The sequence below is a fragment of the Elgaria multicarinata genome, chromosome 11 (genome assembly GCF_023053635.1).
Source record: "Elgaria multicarinata webbii isolate HBS135686 ecotype San Diego chromosome 11, rElgMul1.1.pri, whole genome shotgun sequence".
NCBI lineage: Eukaryota > Metazoa > Chordata > Lepidosauria > Squamata > Anguidae > Elgaria > Elgaria multicarinata.
The window spans coordinates 11,048,968-11,071,516 of NC_086181.1; the positions used below are offsets into that span (position 1 = coordinate 11,048,968).

Here is a 22,549-nt window from a genome sequence, read left to right on the forward strand (position 1 = left end):
AGCTACTTTCTGTTACAAACACACACACACATCCGTCCCTATAGTACTTAAACCAATACTATTTGCTGGAAAGAAGGCTTAAACCAGCTGAATGAAGCAGAAGGCATGTGGCCCACTGCAGAATCCATTCCTCCATGTTGTCTTTCTGGGGGATAGCATGTTGCTGTCTTTACTACTTAAGAGAGCAAAAGGGTGTTTAAAAGCCACAATTACTCACCATCTGTAAACAGCGGTTCCGGGAGCTTCCGGAAGAAGGACTTCAAGAGGCTGCTGATGACATTCAGGTCTTGCCACCTCTGGCAACAAGGAAGAGAGAGAGAGAGAGAGAGAGAGAGAGAGAGAGAGAGAGAGAGAGAGAGAGAGGCAATTGCAAGGTTGGGATGCTGCAAAACTGTGCATCTCCAAAATGTTTAAACAAGAAAAGAGACCAAGTGTCCTAGGTACTAAGAGAACCTTCTCCATTGCCCTAAGCTGCTCTTCATTTCTGCTTATGCTAACAAGGCATGAGGGTGAATTTCGTTTATTCCATTTTCTTTAATGAAGCCATTGGCATGCATTGACCAACAGACCCACTTTTGTTTTCAGTTGATGGTGATTTTAACTTATCGCCAGCAAACATGTGACTAAGAAGTACGACTACAGGCTGCATAAATGCTGCAATTCCATGGGAGGGCAGAAAACCTGCAGTATGTGGCATTGGAAAGATAATTCAGCTATCTGAGAAACTTTTTACAGAAGGAGTAATGGGGCTTCCAAATGAGGATTTCATCATGCTGTCCCCCCCTCCCTCATTCAAGACGTTTTACTGGTCCAGATGATGATGTCTTTCACTCACAACATTCCCGTTTCCCCCCACTACTTCTTCCATCCTTTTCTAACCGCTGAAAATCCGTCAAGGAGAAAAAGACACACAACGCCTACTAATTGGTAGCTCTCTGTCTGGAAGCAGCCCATGTGTCTAAGCCTTTATGGTTCCTAATTTATGTGCTGAATTCTCAGAAGCAGGAGGCATGGCTGAGTAAGGTTTCCAGTGGATGGAGGGTTGGGGGCAGCTGCATAACTCCTTCCACATCCCTACTGAAACAGTACAATGGAGAAATAAATTCTGCAAAATAAAAGAAAACTATGCATGTTTCCTTAATTTGCATGATTTATGTAGATTGCAGAACTGAGGATTTTTGGGCACATAATTTCTTTTGCCGGTGGGCACAGAGAATACACAGCTTTGGCACACCATGTTTTCTGCATCTCATTTAAGCCAAGGCACCATCTTTTTAAAGCCTCCCTATTGGTGCTTCTCCTCCTCCAAAATTGAATTCTGGTTTGTGTCCCTGCAAGGAGGACGAAGTGGGTGGTAATGGGATGGGAGGGCTCTCCAGTTACTCTTCGGTTCAATCTGTATTTGCTCTCCCATTCAGTTCTTGTTCTTTTTCCCAGGAAGTCTACAGAATTTGTGGATTGTTAGCTACGTTTTTCAAGTGTCTTCACCTCTCAAAACCAGCTCTCATGTCAATGACCTACCACAACCCAGTGCTCTCCAGATGTTTTCAGCTCTGACTCCCATAAGCCCCAGCCAGCATGGCCAATGGTCATGTAGTCCATACACCAGGGCATCAGACTGCCATATCCCATTTTATCAACACACTCTGCCTGCAATACAGCTGACTGGCAGCTAGGTGTCAGTGCTACCTAATAATTAATAATAATGTGATTTTTCCCAACACTGGTGAGGGAGAAGATGACAGCCAGGTGAATGACAGGAACCAGGTAGGGGCACAGTGGCACTGCTCTCACCTCGTCCTGCAGATTGATTTCTGTGGATCCTTTATTGAGATGCTCCTGCAAGCTGGACACCACAGCGTTGTTCCCAGGGACCCGATAGATGCCCATGTATTCCAAGCCCTTGTCTTCCACTACCTTGCAACAGGCTTCCACAATCAGGGGGACTTTCTGCAGAAAGAAAAGAATGCAGCAGTGACACTGGGAACAAGCTTAGACAATTTAAAAGAGCAAAGCACCTTTCAATGAGTGCTCTGCAGGGGCGACTAGAGCTGTGGAAGCAGGCGGACTGGTGCCAGGTGCCACTCTGTTTAGGAAGTCTAAACCAGCTGGCCAGCCCCAAAGATATAACACACGTGACAAAACCATATCCCTCTGCAAGCGAATCATCTGAATTTCTAGCACACTGATTTCACCTACAGTCAAATCCATGTGCTCTGGAGTCCAGGTTAAGTCTGGCCACTCGTGAAGTTTGTACGACAGTTACTCGGATGCTGACTTTGAAGTGGGTTTGAGATATGGGAGTGATTCTCCCCAAAAATACACAAACAATACCAAGCCTCAATTGGCAATTAAGCCAAGGTGCTCCTTTAAGCAGCATATTCCATCTTTCCTGATCAGCGATAAGTTTTATCAGTTTAGGGTCCAGCCCCTCAACAGGAACTCTACCGGCCACACCTGAGCAATCCAATCCTTCCCACCAGGCTAATAAGCCTCCTCTACCCCTCCTCATTTACACATACCCATCCCACACCTCGTTCTGTTGCGTGTAGCGACTGCATGAGCATACCTGCACATGTTCACTATCCTAAGGAAATATACTGCCTCTGTGACTCAGCAGCAAGAGCACAGAACAGACAATGGTCACTTGCAGTGGCAGGTTATTGGCCATAGAATTTAGTGGAAGAACAATCGTTTTTCCCTTTAACAAAGATTCCTGATGCGCTGGCTTTCCACATGCAGAGAATTTTATCCAGGACAATGGAAGAGGTCTTACCTTGTTGTCAGGAGCTGGTTGGCAGTCTTCTAGCCTCACACCAAAAGCCCTTGGAGCAGATTTCTTGTTCTTCTTCATTATGTTGATACCCCAAGGAGCTTTCTGAGGGACACCATCGTCTGGGCAGGGGGTGGGGGAAATATAGTAAAGGACAAGTTCACTGGCTGAGAAGTGAAAGTAGAGGAAGAGAAGAAATACAGCAGGTTGAATCAGATGAAATATGGCCACCCAAGGATTTCCCCTTAAGGGCAGGTTTATGTAAATAAAAGGACACAATGCGGTGAACTTTCCCTGTCACAATTCCACAGTCAGTACAGGCAAAGGAGGAGGCAGGTTGTTCAAGGCACAGGACCCAACTTAGCAGAAACCATGGAAATGGGGAGCGAAAAGCAAAGCAATGGGATTGCCAGCAGATGAACAGATGCAGAACAGAAATAGTGATGAAGAGGGGTAAGGTGGGGGAAACAGGGGCTTCATTTATTGTATTGTATTTTATGAATTTATATCCTGTTTTCAGGGATAACCCTCACAAAGAGACTTACAACAAATGAAAAACAACAACAACAACGCAAAAACAATTTCAAAACAAGCCATTAACTGTTAAAACAATTTTAAAAATAAGCAGGAATTAAAATATAAGGCCAGTAAAAGTTTCACTAAAAAGCAGAGCAAAATAAAATAAAAGTATTTTAAAGGTCTGGTTGAAAGACCCAAAAGGAGGGGGGCTGCATGTAGCTCTCGAAGGAGGAAATTTCACAATGGAGGGGCCACTGCCATGAAGGCCCTTCCCCTGGTACTATCCAATATGATATCTCACATGCCTACAGGCACCTCAGTTAATAATACATCTCCCAATCCAGCCTTCCCCAATATGGTGGTCTCCAGATGTGTTGGACTACAAGTCCCATCATCCCCAGCCACCAGTCTTAATGACTCCGTCAAATCAGCTGAATCCCCTGACTGTATCGTGTGGTCTCTTAATGGCTGTTGGACATACGCAACTCGCCGTGTGGAATATACATGTGTGTGAACAGACCTGCATGGGCCAGATTCAAATGGGCAGAAATAGCACGCAGTGACAGAATCCCTTCCTCAGACTAAGAGCCCTGCTGGATCAGGCCACGGGTCTCTCTAGTTCAGCACTCTGTTCACACAGTGGCCAACCAGCTGCCCACGGGAAACCCACAAGCAGAACATCTGCACAACAGCACCCAACCCGCCTATGTTCCTCAGCGACTGGCGTACATAGGCATAACACCACTGTTACTGGAGGTAGCTGTGATGTTCAGCTGCCTGTTATGCGTTAAATGTAAATATAGGCAACGTTAATAGTTTATATTATGCATAAAGTTCCAGGAAGGAAGGAAGCCTCAATGTACTTACAATTTCTATGCACAGGTTGGGTTCGTAAGGGGTGTGTGTGTGTGTGTGTGTGTGTGTGTGTGAATGCCTGAGTGCTGATTGGATGGTGAGGGTGGGAGGAGCTAGAGAAATGTCGTGCTTTCTATAGAGACTCTAAGCTGACAGCAAGACAGTTAAGTAAAGGGTAGGATAAGAGACAGAAGTGTAGGATGTTGATATGAGAGAAGTGTAGGAGACAGAGAGTGTGTAAGGTTAAGTAGAGAATTGAGGTGTATGATTCTGTGGGAGGCAGATACTGCATAGGAAGGTTTGGCATGGGTTACTGACATTGAGAACAGTAGTACTATAGAGTAGAACCTTGTAAGAAAGAACTGGCAGAAACCAATACGCTTAGAAGCCTCGTAACCATATGCATTTGAACTGAGGAAACCAATATGTACACGCACTTACTTACATTAATAAATGCTAATTACTTTTAAACAACGAGTGTGGTCTGTGGAGAAGTGACGGAGGAGAAAACAATGAATGGTGGCAGTGGAATGAGAAACTGAGGGATACTGGGTTACTGGGCTGAAGAACTGTAGGGCCTGAAGAATAAAAACGAGACAAGAGTGGCAGCAGAAGGCCCAAACCCTCACACACGTCCTTAGCACAGGGGTGGGGAGGTTTTTAAAGTAGGTCCTGAGTGCCAGTGGCATGGATAGTCCTGTCAGGTAGCTTGCGGGCGTCTCAGGTGAAGTTGAGACGACGCAGGTGGGCAAGACATCACAGTAGCATATAGCCATCAGGACTAGTGGCCATTCATAGCCTTCTCCTCTAGGAATTTGTCTAACTCCATTTTAACGCTATCCAAATTGGTGGCCATCACTACATCTTGTGGTAGCAAATTCCATAGTTTAACTATGTCCTGTGTGGAAGTACTTCCTTTTATCTGTCCTGAATCTCTCACCAATCAGTTTCATGGGATGGCCCTGGGTTTCCGAGAGAGGGGGAAAACGTCTCCTTATCCACATTCTTCACACCATGCATTCATACTGCAAGTGGGAGAGTGAACATCTGAATGCTGCCGCACATTTTTAAAAATGTGCACATTAATAGCTAAACTCTCAGAGAGAAGAGTGGCAAAAAGAAACCCACAAAAAGCTTGTGGGTAAGAATCTGAGGCTGAGGACAACTTGATATTCCAAGAGAGGCCATATGACATCTGCTAAGGCACTCTAGCTTCTGACCAGCAAGCCCTGTTGTCATTTACTGTTTCTTACAACAAAACTTGAAAGCTGCTCTGAGGGCATGTTAATGTAGAAAAGTGGGGGTATGTATTAAATCTTAAACTAACTAAATAATAACCACCCTCCATGCTCTGAGATGAAGCAGGAGGAATTCCAGGGCAGAGAGCAGAACATCTAAGGAAGTTTGAGCGAGGAGGTCTCAATCAAAAACAGTTAAAGGCTATTCAAAGATATACAACCTCCTTCTAGAACAGCGTTCACAGAAATGGGACCCTCCAGATGTGTTGGACTACAGCCCCAGTATCTCTGACCATTGGCCATGGTGGTCAGGGCTGATGGGACTTGAGTGTCCAACACATCTGGAGAGAAACAGGTTGGGAGAGTGAACATCTGAATGCTGCCGCACATTTTTAAAAATGTGCACATTAATAGCTAAACTCTCAGAGAGAAGAGTGGCAATCTAGATATTTATTTGCAAGATATTCTCTCCCGTCTCCCTTCCTCAAATACAGCAATTCAATCAAGCCCTTCATACCTCTTGGTGTTACTGCATCCTGCCGTGGGGACCGGGGTGGGCCTGTTCCTATTTGCTTCTGCAATTCTGACTTCACCCCTGGCACACGAAGACCTTTTGGGGAAGAGTCTGGTTTGGTCCCAGAGGAGCTGCAAGAGAAGAGGCACATGCAATGTACCACCAATTCAAGGCTCAGGTTTAATACAGACACACACACAGACACACACAGACAGACACAGACACACACACACACACACACACAGGTCTTTGCCACCATCTCAGCCAGAGACAATTTTAAAAGCCCTGTTCGGTTTGATGGCATCCAGGTGGTGTTTAGGACAAGCACTGCTTTCCCTTTGGAATATGGAATAATTTGAATCCATGTTTCAAATTATTCCATATTGTTTCAACTCATTTCTAAACCTGAATAATTGGAGGCAGAATAAATTCTGCAAGATGGGGTAGTTATGCTTTATTAGAGTTGTAGAGCTGAGGTTTGGGCTTTGGGTGGGTGTGTCTTGTTTTGTACTTTATTTTATTAGGTGGTGTGTGTTTTTTGCAGAGGACATGCATGGCTCTACCTATAGGAACAGAGTCTCAAACCCAATCCTGAGGTGGTAAACATATGTATTATAATCAATAAAATGCTCCTTTGTGAGAAAAAAATCCCTCCGCTTCTATAAAACTAGAAGGGTTGAGAAGGGATCTAGATTCTCCCTAACTCCCTTGCTTTCTAAGTGTGGGGAATGGTTGTTTGTTTTGCTTTTTACTTGAGGGGCATTTGATCATAGAAGCTTCCATCTGCAATCTGAAGTGGTATAACCCAGATACAAGTTTATCACCTCAGGGAGAACTCGATCCAACTCAAGATGGATAGAAAGGGGAGAAAACACCAAAGAGGAAAAAAAAGGAAATATGCTAAGAATTTTACCTCACTTTTCTGTAATCATTTAGCTTCTTATTGATCAGTGCTTGACTTGCAAACCCAGGGTCCTAGACACAAAGAAATAAAGCAGAGAGAGAAGAGGGAACATAAGAAGAGGATTAACTGTCAGCTCAAAGCACACATATCTTCAATCAAGCACTCTCTGTTCCACTGATGAAAATCCCCCTGGGACAGGCTAAAATGTAGTCAAAGCACATTTTGAACTGACCATCACCAAGATGTTACTAAGAGCCACTGGTGTAAAAAGCCTGACAGTTCCAAGAACCTGCTTTGCTTTCTTCCTGTTTATATATCCTAATAGAAATCAAGTGCAGAAGCACGTTCTGCATAGAGCACAGGGGGATGATAAGGGTAGAACCCTTCTTTTTCTACACACAGGGAGGGAGCCATTTTGTCAGGGATCCTGCTTTGCAGGGAATTATTATTATTATTATTATTATTTATTTATTTATATAGCACCATCTATGTACATGGTGCTGTACAGCGTAAAGTTCAAAAATTCTCTTGTGCAGATATTTCTTTCCCTATAAATATTTGTACAAACTATTTCCTTAAACAAGTTTCTCTATTAGGCATATAATGCTAATCAGGTAGTATGATGTTACGTATATGCTAGTATTTTACAGGAGTCAAATTCATGAAAAATTTCTTCACGACTCAAAATGAGAAAGCAAGAGTACTCTAAGACAGGTGAAGAAAATGAAGTTCCTACTGGGGTGCACTCAACCCCCCTGCATGCAACCTAAGGTGGGACATTCTGGGAAAGCTTTTACCACTAGATACTGCTCCTATAGACAGCCTACTAATGATGCCCACCAGATGTGTTGGCCTGCAACTCCCATGCTGGCTGGGAATGATGGGAGTTGTAGGCCAACACATTTGGAGGGCATCAGGATGGGGAAGGCTAACTTAGTTTGATCTGTTCACAAGCAGAGGTTGCCACAAGCCAACTAGAGCTTCCACAAGGGCTTCTAATTCGTAGCAGAATTCTTTCAAAGCCCAGCAAGGATCTAAATGAAGAGAGCTTGTGAGATAGAAATCAATTTTGGGGGGAAAGCAGCTTTTCATATCTCCCAACACCAAGAGACCTAATTATGATGAACAACTCCTTGATCAGAAAGTTGAGAGCACACACCAGGAGGCCAGACTGGAGGAGCAGCGGAGACAGAGACAACACAAGCAGGAGTATTAAACAGACAACAGCTACAATCCAGGACTGCGTATATGCCAAATTCGAGTGTGGACTGAGGCTTTACCCCTTCTGACTTGAACCCCCTAAACTGGTTTTGAAGCTGTCCAAGTCAGTAGCTTTCACTAGCATGAGATTCTTGGGAACTGCTGAAACTGAAAGAAAAACCAGTGTGCCTGCCTGCTCCCTCTGGCATAACTTTCATGCCGTTGGATCACTATCCAAAGAAGACATATGCATTTGTGGAAGAAAAACACACACCGTCCGAGGCTTCATGGAAGCAAGTGGCTTTCTAGGCGGAACGGTGGCTTGCCTCTTCAGCAGCAGCCGGTGCTCCTGTGGCAACTTCAAATAAACCTCTGTCTAGGTACACAGCTCCCCCCTGCCCCTCCCCACGTACATGCATAGTGCTTCTTTGGAACACCTCCATGTTCAGGAGCTATATTTTCATTCAGTAGCAGCAGTACTACAAAGTATCTACAGATCCTGGCATGCCATGGGAGCTACTCGGCTGCTCATAGCAATGCGTACTGAAGCAGGCGCATGGGGGATTTGCAGTTGGCCTCTTCCCTGGGGAAAAAGGTCATCGACTGAGAAGACGCAAAGAGTGGGTTGCCAACAGAGGTGCATTTGAAGAGCCAGTGGCCAGCCGCCACCAATTCTCACCTCGCCCTCGGCTTTGCTACTCTCCCTGATGGCTTTAATCCAGGCCAGCATGTCATCCCGGTCCTCGGCCTGAAAGAGACATTCACAGAAGTCAGCGGTCGTCAGCCGGAAGACGTGCTTCCTCTTGGTGTCACTGTAGGAGATGTCTACCAGGCACGCTCGGACGCTGATTGGCTGCTGCTCCTCCTCACCTGGGGGCGGGGCCAAGGCCACGGCCTCCCGCCGGTCCTTGCACAAGTAGAGCGAGTGGGCACGCAGGACGGCAAAGGCCCGCTTCCACTGCCGGATGCCACCGCCAACTTTCTGCAGAGGGGGAGAGGGAGCACGTGGAGTGGTGAGGAAGAGAGAGAAAACCGGGGGGGGGGGGGGGTTTGAAGAAAAAGCAGAGAGAAAAAGAGAGAGAGAGAGAGAGAGAGAGAGGGCGGGGGAGTCAACAGTTTGCCTGCAAAGATTGTTATCTAGGCACCGACTGCAAATTCGGATGGGCAACATTTCAGCTTCATTGGATGGGCAGATACATATTAGACCCTAGAAAATTCGATTCATGAGCTGAGGCTGCCCAAGGCCAACTAAACTAGCATTCCCAACCTGGTGCCCCCCAGATCTGTTGAGACTAGAACTCGTTGCGTCACCCAGGCAGCTGGCTGGGGATGCTGGGAGTTGTAGTGCAACACATGCACCACAACGAAAACAATTAAAAAACAAGTTCAAATCCTATCAGTATTGTTGAAGACCCATTATTTTAATAGTAGAGTGGCGATGATTTCTAATGGGCACTGTTATTGTCACGTGATCGCATTTTCATACTAAGGGAGGAACTCTTGCTAGATTTGAATAAGGGCCAAACCAGAAGCCGCAGCAGCAGGCCCAAGTGTTGTTCCCAAATCCTCAGTCATTTTTCTCTCAAGAGGGGATAGTTTCTAGTCTTGGAGCCTTTACCAGGGAACAGCTGGGGATAAGCAATTGGTGGAGAGATGCATGATGGGGGTGGGCGGGTTCAGCACCTCACCTCCCATGCTATACTTTAAGATAGTTTGCCCACTGTTGTGGAGGGTTTTGGAAAGGAAAGGAACCTCTCGTGCAAGCATTACTGACTCTTGGAGGGACGCCAGCTTTCGCTGACGTTTTCTTGGCAGGCCTTATAGCGGGGTGGTTTGCCGTTGCTTTCCCCGGCTGTGATTACCTTTCCCCCAGCTAACTGGGTGCTCATTTTAACGACCTCGGGAGGATGGAAGGCTGAGTCAACCCGAGCCGGCTGCCTGAAACCAGCGTCCGCTGGGATCGAACTCAGGCCGTGGGGAGAGTTTCAGCTGCAGAAACTGCTGCTTTACCACTCTGCGCCACACGAGGCTCTAGGACCTAATTTGGGTCACATTGCTGTCAAGTCTAGTTTGGCCCTAACAGTGGGAGAAAAAGACATTCTTCAGGACTGTTTCCACATCAACTTTGACACAAGGAGTAGAACGCTGGTGAGTCTCTGAAGCTGGCACAGTGGTAGCCACTTCTGTTCCAGCCCCAAAAATAAACTGGTGGGGAAGTTTTAACTATAGATGTTTATTTTACACGTGAAATGTATTAAATAGCTTCGGCTATTGGGCAGTATAAAAAAGTAATAAATAAAATAAAATAAATAATTAAAGCTGACAGCTCTGCTTATTTTACGTAACATGCTCAGCTTTTGATATCTACTGGGAGGAGCAGAATACTGTGGGGAACACTGATGCCCCAATACCTGGCCATTGGAAGCCTTAAACCTCCCCCCCCCCCCCGCCCCCACACATGATTTCCCCAGGCATTGCTCTTATGTCTTCCTTAATGTTGCAGCTGTAAGGACTCTAAACATCCTTTACAAAAACAAAATGACGCATCTCTGGATTCTTCCTTCTGCCCCTGATTACCAAGTTCCACCGTTGCACTGTGAGCCTGAAGAACAGCAGAACACACACAGTCCTCATAATAGTGGCCTACCTTATAGGATTGTGGCAGGAGTGGAAGCAATAAAGATGGTAAAGCCTATTGCAAATTAAAAGTTCTCTGCAAAATAAATTGGAAGCAGTAGTTGCAGTTGACTCCTCCTAGTGATTAGAGACTGTTAATTGTTTGCATTTCCAGGTGTGGGTAAAATTCTCGAGGGTCTTCTTTAAGTTTAAAGAAGCTTTCCAACCCCTGTGATGTTTGCAACAAGTTTCAGTGTTCAAGAGTCCAGAGCTCCCCCTAGCTTGCATTAAGGACAAGGCAATATTTTAAAATGAATGGCAGGAGGATCAAGATGCTACACTGGGTCTGCAGAGTGCAGATTCTGCTTTGCTCAAGCTCACCTAAGAAGACTACACGATGCAGCTGTCTGTTACTCACAAACACATAAAATGAGCCTTGCTGGATTGGCACCAAGGGCCCGCCTTACCCAGTGCCCTGTTTCCAACAGTGGCTAGCCAGATGCTTTGGGAAAGGCCACAAATAGGGGGCATGAGGGCACTGTTGTTTCCCCATACCCCCACTCCCTTCCAGGCAGCTGATATTTAAAGATATACTGCTTCTAAACCCAGAAGTTCCATTTAGCTATTGTGGCTAATAGTCTTTGATACACCTTATCTCTCATGCATTGTCTAATCCCCTTTTACAGCCATCTAAGCCAGAGGTCATCACCACACCTTGTTTGGGGTAGCGAGATCCAGGCACTAATTACACATTGTATGAGTCACACCATAAGTCCATCTAGGCCAGTATTTTCAGCACTGACTGGCAGCAATGGCTCGCCACAGTTTCAGGCAGGAGTTTTTCCAACTCTACCTGTATATGCCAGGGATCAAACCTGAGACCTTCTGCATGCAATGCAGTGTCCGGCCTGAATCTACTGCAAGTCAATTTCATTGGGCATAGAGAGAAGGGAAGAAAAATGTCTCTGTAACATGCATGATTTTATAATCCTCTTGACACGTCTCATTTTAACCATCTCCCACCCACCCACCCACCCACAAACCAGGGTGGGGACCCTGTGGCCTCCCAATATTGTTGGACTCCAACTCCCATCTGCCCCAGACAGCATGGCTGATGGTCAGGGATGGTAAGAGTTCTAGCCTAACATCAATGGATTATTTTGGTTGTCCTTTGCTTTATCTTTCCCCGCTCCACTGTATCTTATTTTTGAGATGGGGAAACCAGAACTGTACATAACTTCCCAAAGTGGCTGCACCACAGATTCATATATAAAAAAAAATCACAGTGCTGGCAATTTGTTTATTTTCAGCCCCTCTTTGAATAATCCCTAGCATGGAATGTGTTTTCCACCACCACTTTGACCCCACTGAAATCAACAGTGTGTAAGTAAAGTCCCAATTATTTACTTCTCCCACTGATTTCAACTAAGTGCAACTAACTTAGTCTGGGCCTAACCCTCGGAGTCGACATTTTCTTTGACCTGCCACCTCCACCATCAGCCCAAAATTCCATTCCTGGTTCATCGCCTGCGCATTTGGATCCCACCTGGGTGCATGCAAAGCTGGGGATTCTTCCACCTCACCCCTCTGCACGGGCGCATGCAGCCAAGCTCTGGCCCTTCCTGTTCGGAACAGCCTCGAAAGAAGTTGCACACACACCTTGCCTTTCTTGGTGAGGATCTGTTTGTAGTGGAGCCAGCCTTCTTTCCTCACATCGCTGAAAGTGACGTCCGACAGGTCAGAGGTGGAATGCCGCTTTGATCGGGTGTCTTCGGAGGTGCCCAGGCTGTCCAAAGACTGCAAGAGAAGGGGAAAACAAAGGCTGAGAATGAGTCAGCTGCTCAAGGACAGGGGAAGAGAGAAGGCTGCTTGGATATAGAAGGACGGCTGCTGGGGCTGGGCGGAGGAACAGAATAGCTGCCTGAGCAGGGGCAGCGTGTTGCTGGAGTGGACAAAGATGAGGAAGTGCTTCTCAAGCATGGGGTGAGAAAGAAAGGCAGCGCACACTTATTCTGACTATGGATGGAGAAAATGTGACATGAGAATGGAGGTGGAGGAGCAGCAGAGAAAGGGAGACCTGGACAGGCAACAGCGCTCATGAGCAACTCTGGCAATTGCCACCTGACGACCAGTTCAAACTTAGCCCAACGTGCAGCTGTTTTCCTAAAGTGAGCTCAGGTTCGCAGATGTATGCCTGAGAAGCAGGACCACAACCAATGTTGGGCTGTAATCTCAGATTCTAACTCATGAGCAATTAGCACCTCTTTAATAAGGGGTGGGCAAATGTGGGAAGTCCAGGGACTATGTTCCCCCCCTTCCCCTGGTGGGCTGTATACACACCTAGTAGCTGCAGAGCACCGAAAGGGACAAAACTGGCTTGTTTGTAAGCTGATTTTGACCCTTTTGGTGCTCCGTAGTGGCTACGGAGCACTACAGGGGTCAAAATTAGCTTGCAAACAAGCTGATTTTGACCCTTTGGGTGCTCTGTAGCCGCTACAGATGCCATGTTTTCCTGGGGGGGGGGCAGCAGGGGCGCAATGCCACGTCTTGCACACCCCTATCTTGAATGGTGGGACATATGTCTCCTATAAGCCCCTCCACAAATCCTATGGAGGTCAGGATGTCCTCACTTGATTCCAGGACTTTATTAACCATAGAAAAGGGGCTAGAAAGGCAGCATTTATGTGTTGTTGGTGTGTGTGTTTTTTACATGTATTCCCTATTTAAATTCACAATAACTGTAAGATATGCAGGAAAAGGGCAGGCAGAATCTTTTTAAAGGGAGACACAAGTACCTACCCCATCAGTGAAGAAGCTTCTTAACATGCGGAGGCTTGGCACACGGCTTGGCAACCTCCTAGGGAGAAAGCGTCCATAGAGTTGGCACAAGCAAGGCAAACCAGAAAGGGAACTAACAAGCTCTGCTCACCCTCAGGCCCGCTTCACTGTGCACCACTCTAACAAACTCAGAGACAAAACATGCTAACAGATTTTTATCAGCTGCGCGTGATGAAGTAGGCTCTGACCCATGAAAGCCTACATCCCAGCACATTTGCGGCTAGCCAAAGTCATCACCCAGCGGTGAGGAGGTCTGCATGTCAAGACCAACAGGCCAGGGGTGTTGAACCTCTTTCAATTCAAGAGCCGAATTCCATCGCAGAGAAGTTCTTGGGGGCCACATTTGAGTGGTGGGCGGGGCCAGAGGGAAAAGGGGTGGAGCCAAAACACCAGCCTATTTTAACTTAAAGCTCTTGCTGCCAGTAATTACGTCTTAGGAGAGGCATTTCAACTTTTTTAGAATGAGGAAAAACGGTCTAAAAACCAGGAAACCACCAAACAATTGGTGTTCAGAGGGGAAAGGGGCGTGGCCGTCTGGAGAACTCCAAAGGGCCGTATTGAGACCCAAGAGGAGGTTCTGTAGCCCTGCAATTGGCAATGGTGCGCCCAGGAGAAGGGCTCCAGTACCAATGATTCCACACAGACAATCTGTACATGATTGCACAAAGCACACGTGGACATGGGGAAGGGCCAAGCTCAGTGGCAGAGGACGTGCTTTGGATGCAGGAAATCCCGGCTTCAATCCCTGGCATTCCCAGCTAAAGGGTCTCAGTTAGCAGGGGTTGGACCATCTTGAAGAACTGCTGCCGGTTGGACCAAAAAGGCTAACTCAGCATCGAGACAGCTTCATACGTTCACGTTTCTTTGGGAAGCCACATTGAGAAGCATATTACTGCAAAAAAACTAAGGTCAAAGGCAGAAGATAGTTCTTTTAGAGAGGTGAAGTGGCCTGAAAGGAAGATCACTACTCATGGTGTGTACATAATTTCATCTCTCGTAACTAGGTTTTGCAAGTTCTTTTAATACCACTCCAAAAATCTGTTTGCCCAGAGATGAAATGTGTGTGTCTGTCATGGGATGCAAAACCTCTCTCAAAGCACATGCTTAGAAATTATTGTCTGCCGCCAGCATGATGCAGCTGCTGTTCCGGAACTGATCCCCAACACTGGGACAAAACAAAATAATTAAAAAGGAATCCACAGCCCTCCCCCTCCTGGCCAATCAACAGCAAGTTACAAGGACTTGGGAGAGGGAGGGGGTAAAGTGCAGGGAACCACACCCACCTCAGAAGCTTCCCCTCGTCCCGAAATGTGTTCAGACCATCGTCACATGACTTGGAGCGTTCTGTGGTTATGGCTAAGAGGTAGGAAGACCGGCGACTCGCTTTGATGTTGCCTGCGGCACAGACGGCAAAGGAAAGGAAAGATGGGTGGCAGGCATTGAAGGGGCCTAGAAAGACCATCTAATCCAACCACCTGCCCCTACAGATGAAGGAATATATACTGACATCTCAAACTAGAGAAAAGGGCAGCAGGCTCTGTGGTAGGAAAGTTAAATGGATGGCATGCAAAAGAAATGCAAGTTGCGTTCTACCTTGGCTCCCACTTAACATATTTTCCACCTGTAATTCTTACTCTTAAAGGCCCCTCCATATTTGAGCCAATGCATGAGAGCCACAAAACAAGATCCCACCTTGGATTTTGGCACCTATCTTCCCCCATGAAGAGGAAGAAGGCATATATGGGAAATGGAGAGGATTCTTAGCGACAGGGATTCAGAATGTTTGCATCTAAATGATATTAAGTATTAATTTCGACACACTAACATTAACATTTACATTGCAAGAGCATATGTAGATCGCTGGGCTTCCAAAGCAGTTCTTCCTCAAACTGCTGGTAGCTGGAAGACACACTGTTTCAGAGCTCCCAAATTACAACTGGGGGCTCATTTTTCACTTATAGCTCCAAAGGTTTACTTTTCAAGTGTGAAAGAGTTAAAATGGCCTGCCCTCAGGCACCATCTGTGTCTCTGTAGGAGTCCCTGTTCTGAGTGCACTTTCCACGCCGCAAGGAAGAAAGGCCGGGGCATTGGTTCACACAGACACACAGGGCAGGCAGCCTCCTCCATGGGTGCGCTGCGTAATTTGGGCTCATGGGAGCCTACAATTATGTCATTCCACTACCATCACCACCACCCCTGGGCCCAGCGTCACACTAACAATTCTTTCATAGCGCACAATCTGAGAATGGCCGCCTCAAACGTCTACGGCTTAAGACTGTTAGTTCTGAAAGTCTTCCCCCTCCCCTGTCACCATATGATTCAGCTTCAGTGGAATTTGTTATAAATCATATTGCTGTCTTTTTTGTTTTTTTTAACATAGCTAGCCAATTTGAGGGTAAAAATTCTCAAGCATCTTCTCCTATAACTTAAATTTTCTTGCAACCCTACCTCCCACAAAAATTATATTTTTCTAATGTGAATAAATATGTTGCAACCTTTCCTGTTATGAGTACTATTTAATTTAATCATCTTGGGGCAGGGCAGCGCTGCCCCACCCACCCCCGTATTTAAAGAACTGAAAAATCTGGTACTTATTGTGTCTTGCCTTAAAGTTCATCAATTCATTACAAGCTCAGACTGGAAAATAGTTAAAAAAATACTTTTAATTTTAAATGCAAAATTTTGAAGGGTTTGAAATTGAACAAGTCAACTTCTGATATTTTGCCAAAAGGTCATGCGAAATAAAAGTTGTGTGAAATTCTGTTTCAGCTCTGGCCAGTAAGCAGCCTCAACTTTAAGCACCAGCCTAGAAGCCACAGGCAATGAGGAATTAAATACAGGCGAGAGCGTGGATTTGAATACAGGCAAGTGAGCAGTCTAGCAGAACAGGGATGTGGCTCTTCATCACCTCCTCTGCAAGCCCCCAGCCAGCCAGAAACATTTTTTTGCAGGCTAGTAACCCTTTAAACCTAGCATAACGTTTGCCTCTACCCATAGGCAGGGGCTCTCTCCACTAGGCAGGTGTTTCAGATGTTGGCGCTGCAACTTTTGTTTGCCATTTCTAGCCCATTTAACCCAAGCAGCTTAGATGTTCAGGGCCACTGGAGGGCAAGGTTGGGCAGGTACTTACTGCAATCCTGGGAGTAATGGCGGTTGATGGCGAAGGTGAAAGTGGGTGAGGAGGGGCTAGCCGAAAGCACAGGGGCGGAATTCATGGCACTGGAGACGACAGAGGAGGCAGGGATGTGCTTTGCCTTCAGGTCAATGCTGGGGCTCGTTGGCTCATCTGCAACAGCAGAGCAGAACATAAAAAAATAACAGAACAGGGAGAGGAGGGCCAAGTGTTTGAAAGAATTATTCCAAGAGCTGGCAGAATCTGCCCCTAACCTTCCCTTCCCGCTTATCCACTGGCGTTCAAGAAATGAGTAGGGAGAGCAGATTAAAGACTGCAGAAGTGAGAACTCTCACTGGAGAGAGGGAGGCGTCTCTCGCCACGAGCTGTGGGACTCTTGCCCAGGGGCCCACAGAAATGTGGAGCTGGCTTTAGATGACACAACCCATGCTAGAGGGTTCGTATTAAATGGACAACGAGGGATGGAGGAAGGAAAGACGCAGGGGTGATCTGCACTGGAGTAAGGAACAGCTGAGTAGAAGCAGGAGAGGAGCCAAAGACACGGAGGGGAGGGGAGGGGAGGGGAGGGGGGTTATGAAGAAGAACCCGAGGAGAGAGCGAGAGACTGAAAATAGGTGGCTGAGGCTTAAGGAAGTGCAAAGCAGAGGGCCTGGGGAAGAGGTGAGACTTCACGGAGGAGCAGCTGGAAACACAGGAGCTGGAAACACCGTATTTCCCTCCCTTCTTGCAAACTGCAACGCAACACCAAAACATCTTGAGTTACGTCAAACGAAGTATCATCTGTGCCAGTCCCCCAATCTCCCTTTCAATCCATTCCCTAAGAAACGCTACAGTCTTGAGACTAAATGGAAGGTGGACTAAGGAAGCTCAAACAGTTGTCGGGTTTGTGTCCCTTCATGACTCCTCCCTCAGCTGTTTTAGGCTATGCCAGGCATCATCACCACCACAAAATCCCTCTTAGGACAGTGTTGCGGTGGGCTAAGAAGGAGGCATTAACCAGTGGCAAGGAGATTACCAAACAGGTCAGCTGATGAGATGATTTCTTGTTCGCAAGCCTGAGTGAACATGAGCAGGAGTGCAATTCTCAGGAAATTTTCACAATTTCCCGAACTTGAGTTCATATTCCAAAGCGAACACTTCTGCAAGTGTAAACTTGTATATATGTGCACATGTGCAAATTATTCCCCACATCTACATTTTCATGCTCTAGCCTAGTGGGGATGCATGTTTTTGATTGGGAAAATGCGCATTTTTTAAAATGAGTATTTTTTTAAAACTGGAAAAAATCGTGCTTTAAAAATGTGCATTTCTCCCCAATTGGAAAAAAAAGACATTTACATTTGGGAACAAAACAAAGTGAAACGAGCTTTGTGGAATTCTGAAAACCTCAGTGGGTTCAAACCCTGCATGTTTACCCTATTAAAACTTCCTATTAAAACTTTCCACAGGTTGGGCAGGAAGCAGGTGGCAAAAGCTACAGCCAAGGTGGGCCACCTAGAGCTTCACCTACGTCATGATCATGGTGTGATGTCACCCTGCTCCGGTGGATGAGGTCACCCCAACAGTGATAGCTCTGACCACTTCTCAGAGACTATTAAGAACATAAGAACGTAAGACTTGCCATCCATCTAGTCCAGCACTCTGTTCACACAGGGGCCAACCAGCCATCGGCCAGGGACCAACAAACAGGACATGGTGCAACAGCACCCTCCCACCCATGTTCCCCAGCAACTGGTGCACACAGGCTTACTGCCTCGAATACTGGAGGTAGCACACAACCATCAGGGCCAGTAGCCATTGATAGCCTTTGCCTCCAGGAATTGTGCAAGGTTGCATTGGAAAGTGGCTAAGACTACCACAAAGAGAGTAGTTACACCACCTGGAGAAAGCCCCACACATGCAACACCACGGCCCTGTTCAGACAACAAGCTAAGCCATGGTGGTTAAGCATTTTGAACTAAACATTATGGCTTAGTGTGTCATGTGAACCATTCCTAACCATGGCGGCTATATAACCACAGTTTAAACACATTCACTAACCATTTGCTACAAAAGGGTTAGCGGCCTAACGATGGCTTAGCTTGCTGTCTGAACAGGCCCCACGTGACTGCAAGGTGCTGCACTTTGGATGAGTCCATACTATGGTGTGGTTTTGGCTGTAGTTTGTCCCAGCTTTTGCCTCCTCTAAACTATTGGCTCTCTGCACTGAGGAATCCAGAGGCCTCTTCAGCCAAGAACAACTCGGTCAGTCTCCCTTTCCTGCTCAATTACAATCAGGGGCCCAATGGACTGAAATCTCCACCCTGTTCCCCCTTGACTCATTGTAGGAGCTTAGCAATACTATGTGTAAACTATGAAGCCAAGTGCTGAGCTGAGCTGAATTCGGGGCATGCTTGCACCCACGTTTCCAAACAGCTGCAGTCTACCTGCACATTAGCATCACCAAAAGCAGGTAGAGAAGCAAAGGAGGCTCACCCAGGTAAAACAAGTGGGCCCTTTTGCCTGCAACCTCCCAGGAAAGTCCTGGGTATTTCTACCTGCTATTGCAAAAAGGTTTCTACTGCCAGGAGCATCCAAGGACACTGATAGGAAAATACACTGAATCGATCAAGCCAGATGGGATGGGCCCAAGTCCAGGGAGGGAAAGGTTAAACTAGCTTTCACCAACTGGGTCCCTCCAGTCACATTGGACTACAACTCCCATCACCCCAGACAAGAAATGCTGAAAATGCAGGTTGCTTACCTGTAACTGTAGTTCTTCGAGTGGTCATCTATGCATTCACACATATGGGCTTTGCGCCTGCGCAGAGACCAGACCGGAACCTACTATAGCTGAGTGGAACGTTTTTGGCGGGAACCCCTCCCCCCACGCTACCGCGCATGTCCATGGGGTTCCCGCCCTTACCTCAGTTTACAGGAGTCCGACGTTGTGCCCCCATAAACATGAGTGTAAATAAGTAAAGTACATTCCACAATAAAACAGTGTCATTTATAAGTCTCACACCACCAAGTGGGGATGGTGGGTGGGTTGTGTGAATGCATAGATGACCACTCGAAGAACTACAGTTACAGGTAAGCAACCTGCATTTCTTCTTCGTGGTCTCTATGCATCACACATATGGGCGAGTAGCAAGCTGACATACCTTTGGAGGTGGGTTGGTGCATCATCTGAAGATCTCTGAAAGCACTGTCCTCCCAAATGAGCAGTCCTGCCTCGCACGGGTGTCCAAACTGTAGTGCTTGACAAACGTGGATGGAGTGGACCACGTTGCGGCTCTACAGACGTCTGCCAAGGGAACACCTCTGGTGAAGGCCACCGATGTTGAAACAGCTCTGGTGGAATGAGCCGTCACAGGTTTCACTAACTCTAATTTAGAAATAGAGTAGGCCAATTCTATTGTCTCCACTATCCAGCGTGATAGTCGTTGGCAGGAGACAGGGAGTCCCTTAGAAGGCTCACCATAACAAATAAACAGTTGCTTTGTTTTTCTAAATGTCTCTGTCCTGTCTTTATAAAAAGCAAGAGCCCTTCTCACATCGAGAGTATGCAAGGAAGACTCAAGAGGTGAAGTTGGATTAGGAAAGAAAGCAGGCAAAGTAATATGCTGAGACAGATGAAAAGTTGACACTACCTTAGGTAGGAAGGCTGGGTCTGTGCGTAGCACAACCTTGTCCTTATGAAAGATAGTGTATGGAACATCTATCCTAAGAGCTTTAAGCTCACTTGCCCGTCTTGCCGATGTAATGGCTACTAGAAAGACAGTCTTTAAAGTAAGTAGCCTAAGGTCTGTCGACGCCATGGGCTCAAAGGGCTTGCGTGTCAGTGCTTGCAGCACAACTGACAGGCTCCATGGCGGCACGATACTTTTCACAGTCGGTATCGTGTTCTTCAGACCTCTTAGAAATTTCTTCGTTGTTGGATGGGTAAAAGGTGTAAAACCATCCACACCCCGGTGAAAAGATGTAATCGCAGCAAGGTGAACCCTGATGGATGCGAGCTTAAGTCCCTGCTGGAAAAATGTCAATAAATAATTAAGGATGAAGGGTAAGTGGCAAGATTCTGGTGTTTGATCTTGTACTGAAGCAAAGTTCCGAAATCTTTGCCACTTTGCTGCATAAGTTTTCCTAGTGGAAGGCTTTAGTGCTGCCAATATAATGTGATCCACAGTCAAAGTTCTAGTTGCAGAGGAGGAGTTGTTGTTATCCTCCATGCAGTCATCTTGAGGGTCGACAGATCTGCGTGTCGAACCCTGCCCTGGTGTCGAGACAGTAGCTTCGGTGTCGACGGGAGCCTGATGTAATCCCCTCTCGATAACCGAAGAGCGTGTGAGAACCACGTCTGTCGAGGCCACCACGGCGTGATCAGGATGCAATCGGAGTTGTCCATCTGGATCTTGGCTATCACTCTTGTCAACAGTGGAAAGGGAGGAAACATGTACAGGAGATTTCCTCTCCAAGTTCTGGTGAAAGCGTCTCCTAGAGAGCGCTTTCCTCTTCCTGCCCTGCTGCAAAACTTGGCGCAGACTGCGTTGTCCTCGGTAGCGAAGACATCGACAACAGGGCGGCCCCAGTACCGAAAAAGGCTTTCCCGCACTTCGACGTCGAGCTCCCACTCGTGGTCGACATGGAAGGATCTGCTGAGAGAGTCCGCAAAGACGTTCTCCTTGCCGGCTACATGGATCGCCGTCAGGTAAGTCCTTCTCTTTATGCACCAGTTCCATATCCTGAGTGCAGACCGGTTCAGAGGGTGTGATCTTGTTCCACCCTGCCTGTTGATGTATGCCACCACGGTAGTATTGTCCGTCGCGATCAAGACATTCTTGCCCTCGATCAACTGTGCAAATGCTCTTATTGCATTTTCTACAGCCATGAGTTCGAGATGATTGATGTGCTGTTCTCTCTGGGCTCGAGGCCAACGACCTTGAGCAGTAAGGGAGTTGCAATGAGCTCCCCATCCTTCTAAAGATGCATCCGTCGTGATCATTACCGAAGGCGCCTGTTGTTGGAATGGAACGCCTTCGAGAAGAGTCGACATCGAGAACCACCATTTCAGCGATGCCCTGACTTGCTTCGGTAACGAAAGGTAAGTTCGTCGAGCATTGAGCCTGAGATCGAAAGTCCTTAAGAACCAGGCCTGAAATACCCTCATTCTGAGTCTTGCAAACCTGATGACTGCCGTAGTGGCTGCCATCAGGCCTAATAGTCTCTGGACTGTCCAAGCCGATACCTTCCGGCGGCTCTCGGTGTCGATGGCTAACTGCTGCAAAGTGTTCGCCCTGGTTGAAGGTAAGTATGCTCTTCCGTCTCGAGAGGATAGGGTTACTCCTATGAAGTCCAACCTCTGCTGTGGGGTCAAAATGGACTTTTCGTGATTCACCCAAAGCCCCAACGAGTCCAATAGGTTGAGGGTGGTTAGTATGTCCGTTTGAAGCGTCTCGCTGTTGTCTGCTACTAGGAGCCAATCGTCCAGGTATGGATAAACGTAAATGCCTTTCTGCCTTAGGTGGGCGCACACCACCGCCATGACTTTGGTGAAGACCCTCGGCGCCGTGGCCAACCCGAACGGAAGAACGGTGAATTGGTACTGGGATGTACCGATCGAAAACCGAAGGTAAGCTTGATGCGACTTCCTGATGGAGATATGGAAGTACGCATCCTTCAGATCCACCACTGCAAACCAAACTCCTTTTTGTAGAAGCTGTAGAATTGAAGCAACCGTTGTCATACGGAACTTCCTCGGGGTGATGAACTTGTTCAGTTGTCTTAAGTCCATGATCGGTCGAAGACCTCCATCTTTCTTCGGGACCGTGAAGTAACGAGAGAAAAATCCCTGATTGAGTTCCTCTGCGGGTACGGGAGAGATGGCTCCCTTCGATAGCAAGGTCTGTACCTCGAGCAGCAGAGGAGGGGATGGAGTCGTTACTTTCACGCCGGAAAAAGGAGGAAGGGCATCGAGCTC

At 47.0% G+C, this 22,549-nt stretch overlaps 1 protein-coding gene across 1 annotated transcript in view; it reads right to left on the reverse strand.

The window, feature by feature from the left end:
- Window positions 1–22,549, reverse strand: part of ARHGAP23 (Rho GTPase activating protein 23) — a 119,791-nt gene that overhangs the window by 25,247 nt on the left and 71,995 nt on the right. The window contains exons 8-17 of the mRNA XM_063138531.1: window positions 16,588–16,743; window positions 14,741–14,852; window positions 13,419–13,476; window positions 12,279–12,416; window positions 8,683–8,985; window positions 6,813–6,874; window positions 5,903–6,030; window positions 2,777–2,895; window positions 1,795–1,950; window positions 218–296 (exon numbers count right to left, since the gene is read on the reverse strand). Of these exons, the coding sequence (XP_062994601.1) occupies window positions 218–296; window positions 1,795–1,950; window positions 2,777–2,895; window positions 5,903–6,030; window positions 6,813–6,874; window positions 8,683–8,985; window positions 12,279–12,416; window positions 13,419–13,476; window positions 14,741–14,852; window positions 16,588–16,743 (1,311 nt within the window). The remainder of the gene's footprint in view (window positions 1–217; window positions 297–1,794; window positions 1,951–2,776; window positions 2,896–5,902; window positions 6,031–6,812; window positions 6,875–8,682; window positions 8,986–12,278; window positions 12,417–13,418; window positions 13,477–14,740; window positions 14,853–16,587; window positions 16,744–22,549) is intronic.